This window comes from Ceratotherium simum, chromosome 2 (genome assembly GCF_057802395.1).
Source record: "Ceratotherium simum simum isolate JZ-2026a chromosome 2, ASM5780239v1, whole genome shotgun sequence".
NCBI classification, from domain to species: Eukaryota; Metazoa; Chordata; class Mammalia; order Perissodactyla; family Rhinocerotidae; genus Ceratotherium; species Ceratotherium simum.
In genome coordinates this window covers 35928604-35935000 of record NC_141901.1, presented here as the reverse complement: position 1 = coordinate 35935000, position 6397 = coordinate 35928604, and the positions used below count along the sequence as shown (strand labels likewise).

General features: G+C 50.8%; 1 protein-coding gene across 2 annotated transcripts; it reads right to left on the bottom strand.

Moving 5' to 3' along the window:
- Positions 1 to 3672: 3672 nt before the first annotated feature.
- SLAMF9 (SLAM family member 9) lies at positions 3673 to 6397 on the bottom strand. Of its 2 annotated transcripts, XM_087418755.1 has the most exons (5): positions 6204 to 6397; positions 5663 to 5787; positions 5446 to 5587; positions 4398 to 4670; positions 3673 to 4021 (listed from the first exon to the last, which is right to left on the bottom strand). In XM_087418755.1, exons 1-5 carry the CDS (start codon positions 6247 to 6249, stop codon positions 3816 to 3818), a joined length of 792 nt encoding a protein of 263 aa, XP_087274881.1. In that variant the 5' UTR covers positions 6250 to 6397; the 3' UTR covers positions 3673 to 3815. The 2 variants fall into 2 exon arrangements, with proteins under 2 accessions (XP_087274881.1, XP_014652517.2); XM_014797031.2 differs by having other exon boundaries at positions 5446 to 5787.

The window sequence follows — 6397 nt, the reverse complement described above, 5'->3', positions numbered from 1 at the left end:
TGGATCTAACCACTGCTCACACCAGTATCCCTGCCTCATCCTCCCTCTAGGTGGTCAGACAGCCCCATCTGACCACATCCTGGGCCAGGAAGCTCACCACCCCTTGTAGTAACCCATTCCATCTTTAGGGACTCTGACTGCTGGAAAGTTCTACCAGGTGTAAACGTCTGGGTGCTTTATGCCACAGCCTGAGATGGAAGTGTGAGTGGGGGTGGAGGTGGGGGAGATGGGAGCAGTGGTGTGGCCTCTCCCACCATCCCTCCAGCAAATTCTCTCACAGTGGTGCTTTCAGCTTATGTTACTTTACAGTGTAGCAGACTGACATAACAGTGATAAAACTATAGTGAAAATATGTTAGTAGACACAGCATGAAAGCAAGACCAGGCAGAATGCTCAGGAAAGATGGGTCAAAGAGCAAAGCCTTTTCTACATGTTGGCTCCTCACCAACCAACTGGAAAGATCTCCCTCCCCCACATTAAAATCAGCTACACCTCTGTCTGGTCCAAGGTTTCATTTCTGCTGTCTCCAGTGTTTTCTTGAGGATAAGCTAATCTCATTTGGACATTAAAGTAACTTTTTGTAAATTTGAGATTTAAAATAGTTTTCAATTTTTAAAAGTTTATGATATGATCATTTTTTTCTGGAAGCTCATTTTGTGAGTTTTATTATTATTGTTATTTTGCTCTGATTCCCATGTATCCTGTTGTCTTTTTGGTAAAAAAAGGAACCTAGCCCTATTGCGTGTTCCCTCACCATGACAGAAGTGAAAGTTGATAAAAATAGTCCATGAGGCCCAAAACAAAAGATTTTCCTCCAGGTTGTCATTGATCCATAATAATTACTCTCTGGGAAAGTCCATGCGACCAACTAGGATTCTACTTAAACAAAGTAGCGGTCAGCCAGTATATTTTCAACTTGTTGACAAGGAGATCAGAAAATGTTGTTAATTGCAGCAACTCTGTTGACCACGTGCCTATGAACACTGGTCCTAGCAGCAGATCAGAAAAGTATGGTTTCTCATGGTTGTCACTGAACTGTTTGTGGCCTGGCTTCTGTCCCAATGAGACTCTAGCTCCATGAGGGTGTGGAGCTTGTCTGGTCCCCCTTGAGTTCCCCCACAGTCTTTAGTCTACCAGAGGGGCCCTGCCCACTTCTCTAGCCTCGCTTCTCATGTACCCCTTTATCACGCAATGTATGGCCTTGCAGGCCCTAGAATTCACTCCAGAGTCTTAGCACTCATCTTCTGCTGGCTAGAATGTCCTTTTTCTCCCTTCCCTGGATTCACTGCTAATCACAAGTCAAAATTCTATTTACCTCTTCCCTCCAGGACACCTTGCCTGCTTCCTCCCACCACGCCCTCACCTTCACCCACAGCTCGTCACACCTCATTGTAATTACATCTTTACACATCCCAGAAAGAGTTCCTTGAGGGCAGACTGTCCTCTCTGCCTCCCCAGTGCTGGCCCAGTGCCTGACACTTAGTAGGTGCTTACATATTACCCTCCTCCGCCCAGTTTGCTTTCATCTGTTTCAAAAGGTGAGCAAACTTTGCAAACTATAAAGTGATATCAGGGGACTATTATTCTGGCTTCCTGCAAAGGAAGAGGCCTGGGCCTCTCTGAGTTTATAGTCCACCTTCTTGAGGGTCTCAGCCTTCCTCTTCCAGGTGCTCTGGGCTGTTTGGGGGCCTCAGCCTTTCTTTGCTCAGAGACTGGGTGTGAGAAGAAGGGACTTTGCCAAATTCCAGGGAGAGCCAGGGACCAGTGGTACAGGGACCATTCATTCCTTTATTTACCTTCTGTGTGCCGGATTCTGAAATACATGAGAAACGAGCTGCCGCTGAGTGTGCAAGATGGGCTCCTATTGGTCTTTTCCAGTCAGTCTCCAGAAAGACGTTAAAGGAGTCGGAAGAATTGGGGTCTGCAGGCTTGGTCCTAGAACTACAGGTCTTTTGGAAGGTGGGGCTGCTCAGGCAGATGGGAGGCCCAGAGAACCAGCCTCGTACCAGGGACTGCCTTCCAGCAAGACAAGGGCTCAGGGCCCCAGGGAGCAGAGTGGATCAGTTGCCAGTCTTAGGAGCTCTTTGGGGACTGGCATCCCACCCTTACGACCTCCTTCCCAAGCCCCAAGGGGCTCCATCTCCTGCACAAAAACCTAGACAGGAAGCCCCTGCCTACTTCCTATGCCCTGCTCCCTTTCCAATCTGCAAGGCCCTGAAAGCAGTGTCCCTGGTCTCCACAGTCCCCAGTGCATTCCACTGCCTTTTCTTGGAAGACACTTTGGTGGTCAGCATTCTTTTCCTCACCGAGAGAGGGGAAAGTGAGATCCAGAGAAATGTCAGGCGTGCCCCTATGCCTGCCTCTCCTCCAAAGTGTGTGTTCCTTTGGAAAGGGACTGTGGCCCAAGAGATGTTTGCTGAACAAAGTGTCCCAAGCCAGAGGCGAGGGGCAGAGCAGAGGCCAGATCTCCTGAGATCTCACCCGATGCCCCTCGCTACTGTATCCTACACACCTCTTCTTATTTTTTTTTAAGATTTTATTTATTTTATTTTTTCCCCCCAAAGCCCCAGTAGATAGTTGTATGTCATAGCTGCACATCCTTCTAGTTGCTGTATGTGGGACTCGGCCTCAGGATGGACGGAGAAGTGGTGCCTCAATGCGCACCCGGGATCTGAACCCGGGCCACCAGCATTGCAGCGCACGCACTTAACCACCAAGCCACAGGGACACCTCTTCTAACTCACTCACTACCTGCACATGTCCTGTCACTTGGACGGCTTCCAATTCCCTCCCCAACCCCCCAGCCCCCGCCACCACCACCCCCATGGAAGCTGCGATAAATAACATCCACAAGATCTGATTTTGAGAGGATGACCAAGACTTGGGCAGTGGCACATCAGTCCTGGGAGAGGAGTTCAGTCTGATTGTTGGGCTCGGGAAAAAGCAAGAACATAAATTTAAGGGCCTTTGCCAGGGTATGTGTGTGTAAAGGGTGGGCATTAACCCAGGACAAGAGTCCAGAGAGAAGGTCTGAGACACGGAAATCTATAGAGAAAGGACAGACAGGACAATAACATCAACCACAAACAGAGGTCAAGGGTCCCAACCTCAGCTATTGATCCAGCCAAGTTGTCATCTCTGTGGGGTAGGCGCCAGAGGCCCAGAGCAGCTGGCATCAGGGAGATGACTGCAAAGTCCCAGAGCAGGGCTGCACCAGGCTGCGTCATATCTCCCTGGGCAGGACGACCTCTAGATTGGAGAGGGGTGTGTGGGAGTAGTTAAGTGAACTCATCTGCCAGGGTGGAAGTAAGGGGTATGAGAGCAGAAAAATCTTAGCAGGAATAACACCAGTCTTGTATAGGGTTTTCAGTGCCTGAAATTCTCCCATTTAGGAGTTGCAGATTCAGTTAGGTTCAAAGGAATCTCTCACTTTTCTTATTTAGATTTTAAATATTATGTATGTTGGTGGGTAATGGGATAAGTGTGAACAATAACATACCAACACCTCATCGTGTACGAGTCTTTAGACTCACTTTCTTCCCCAAAGGCAAGCACAGGGAAGCATGTGGGTGTGGAGGAGGACGCTTAGAGACGGAGGAAAGGGAGGGAAGTGGGGTTTTGCAGAGTCTTACAGCCAAGGACCAAACACAGCTCCTCCCAAGTGGTGGTCACTTCATTTGACTTTATTGCCAGACAACCTTCCCTCGAGTGTATGGCCCTTTGGACATCCACCCCTCAGCCCCCTGGGAGGTGAGGAAGCATTCCCTGGGGGCTGGGAAGAAACAAAGCTCTCGGCAGGGGTCCCCAAAGACTCATCAGGCCAGGCTGGGACCAGGCTTCCCCTTCTTTAACAGTTTCATTCTATTTCTCCTGAGTTTCTTCATCTTTGGCCTTTTGCATCTCGTCTGGACTCGGATGCGCCAGAGTCCCAAGGCCAGGGTCATCAAGAGCAAGAGGAAGAGCGATCCCTTGGCTGGGAGGCAGAAGGAAGGGGAGGCCTTCTCCAAAGTGTAGCCAGGATCTGGGGCAGAAGAAGGGAAGGAGAGAGGCACTCACCAGAGGAAGGGGTGAGGCCCAGATTAAGGGGCAGACACCTACCCCTAATCCCACAGGACGGGTCTCAAGTTCACAGTCAGTTGATGTTCCTTTGCAAGTGTCTCTGGACACATATACTCTATTCACGGAAGCTCAGCAACTGACATTTGGGGAGCAATCTCAAGCTGAGTGAGAGACTGGAAGAGACCTTTGGAACTTGGGAGCAGTAGGAAAAGGTGTCGAGTCTCTATGGGAGGGCTTAGGTTCTAGATTCTGTGTGTTCTCTTGGGAAAATCTGGGGAGGGAGGTGATGGCCTTGAGGTCCTGCAGTAGCTCAGGGGCTGTCTCTGGGGTCCTGGTACCTGCACAGAAGGGCCCAGCAGGGATGAGGCGGGAACTGACGTTGCTGATGGGGTTTCCGACCCTGCAGGTGTAGGAGAGGGCATTGTCCCCAGGCCTCCAGGATGTGCTGAAGACAGAGCCTTCATGGGCTGCGTCAGCGCCGTCCTCCCAGGATATCCAGCTGTAGGTCACATCCAGCCCTGCCTTCTCTACAGAGCACGTCAGGGACACATTACAGGGACCTTCCCCAGACATCTCAAAGTTCACGGTGATCCGGGGCTCCGACAGCCGTCCTAGATGAAGGAGAAATACAAAGACCCCTTAAGTAAAAAGGGGTTGGGTCTTTTTCCTAAGCTCCTCAACACAGCCCTTTGAGAGCCCCTTCACCTACATAACAAATAAGCAAAAACTAACAAAACCCAACTGCCATAAAACCCATGGTTGCAAGGTCCCAGGGCAGCTGCTCAGGTAGACAGAGGTGTCTTTGGCATCTTCTACTTCCCCTTTCTGCCTTGCTTTCTCTCTCTTACCTTTGTACCCCACCTTCCTCCAAACCCCATTCTGCCTTCTTGATCCCAAAACATACTATCACCTCTCCCAGGGGCATTTATAGTTTAATCAATGTCTCTGCAAGATTCAAGGTAGAATATCTGTCAGTGTCACAGGCACTAAGAAGAAATTTGGGATCAAGAAGGAAGGAGATACTGATTAGTAGCCCTCAAGTCACACAAGAGGATAAAATGCTCAAGAATGATGGTGGCACTCATCTCCTGGATGCAAAATCTCACTGGGACAGAAAGGCCCCCTAGAGGTCAATACACAAAACCCCTGACCCCTCTCACTGAGTTGGACATGTCCACAGAAAACCTCAGTGCCCGGGGCCTTGCTGCTCCAGGTCACTCTACCTGTGGTGCAGCTCAGATACTGGATTGGGCACACAGGAGACAGTCTGCCTTCCAGTCCCAGCCCCTCAAACTGTAACCCCGAGTCCTGTGAGCCCTACTCCTTTGTGTGGGAAGCTCAGGAGAGCCAGAAGAAGCAGCTTCATGGTTCCCAGCCTAAACTCACGGTAGACACGTAGGTTGTAACGCTGTATGGTGGAGAGCTGGGATGTCCTCAGGTTGACTTGAGCTTGGTAAGGCCCCGAGTCCTCCCAGGTCACATTCCTGATGTGCAGGGAGTAACTGGGGTCCAGGAAGCTCACTCGGCCCTGGTAGCGAGAGTTGGTCACCATGATGGTGGCTGGATGTCCCTCTTTCCCTGGCACCACAGTGGCAAGCCTTACTTGGGAGGACCAGATGATGTTCTCAACCTCTTCATCGGATGGTATTTCCAGGGGGAGACTGATGGACTCCTGGAGGACCGCAAGCACGTCCTCAGGATCTGGACCATCTCCAGAGTACCCTTTGGCTACAGATAAAGGAAGAAAAGCTGGTCTCTGGGCTGCTGAGCCTGGCAGTGGGGCCATGATCTCAATCTCAACTGAGCAGCCTCAATGGCCCCACACTCAATCTTGTCCTTCAGCTGCCTCTCTGACTCTAGCTTTCTGCTGCACCTGCTTGAGCACCTACCAGGGCTTGGCTTCCATCTGTGCCCTCAGCCTCCAAATTTTACTTTCTCCATTTGCCATCATGGGGCTCCTCTCCCTTCTATATCCCCAGATTTCTTCATCTCTTGGGCCTTCCCTGAAGCCACACCCTATTCCTGTTTACTCCAGAAGAACAGGAGCATTCAGCCCCAAAGGAAGCAGAAGCCCAAGGCCCAGCAGAACAGGAGAACAGAGGGGGCAGGATACACTCCTGTCCTGGAGCTGCAGTCTCGCTCACCTTCCAGGAGCAGTGAGAGGAGGAGCAGCCATGGAAAGGTCCCCATGTCAGCAGACCAAAGCCCCCAGGAGGCTGACTTGGTCAGCCCCCAAGGCTGTGAAGAAGACAAGCTGTCAGGAGGCTGCTAGAGACAGAGTGACTGGTTGACAGTCCTGAGGAGAGAGAAATAATTCTCACCCTATCTAGCAGCCCTC

Coding starts and splice junctions, on each gene's coding strand:
- SLAMF9 (XM_014797031.2), bottom strand. CDS start 6,249: ATGGGGACCTTTCCATGGCTGCTCCTCCTCTCACTGCTCCTGGAAG. Junction 5,788..6,203: donor CCTCTCACTGCTCCTGGAAG/GTGAGCGAGACT, acceptor CTTTATCTGTAG/CCAAAGGGTACTCTGGAGAT. Junction 4,671..5,445: donor TTACAACCTACGTGTCTACC/GTGAGTTTAGGC, acceptor TCCTTCATCTAG/GACGGCTGTCGGAGCCCCGG.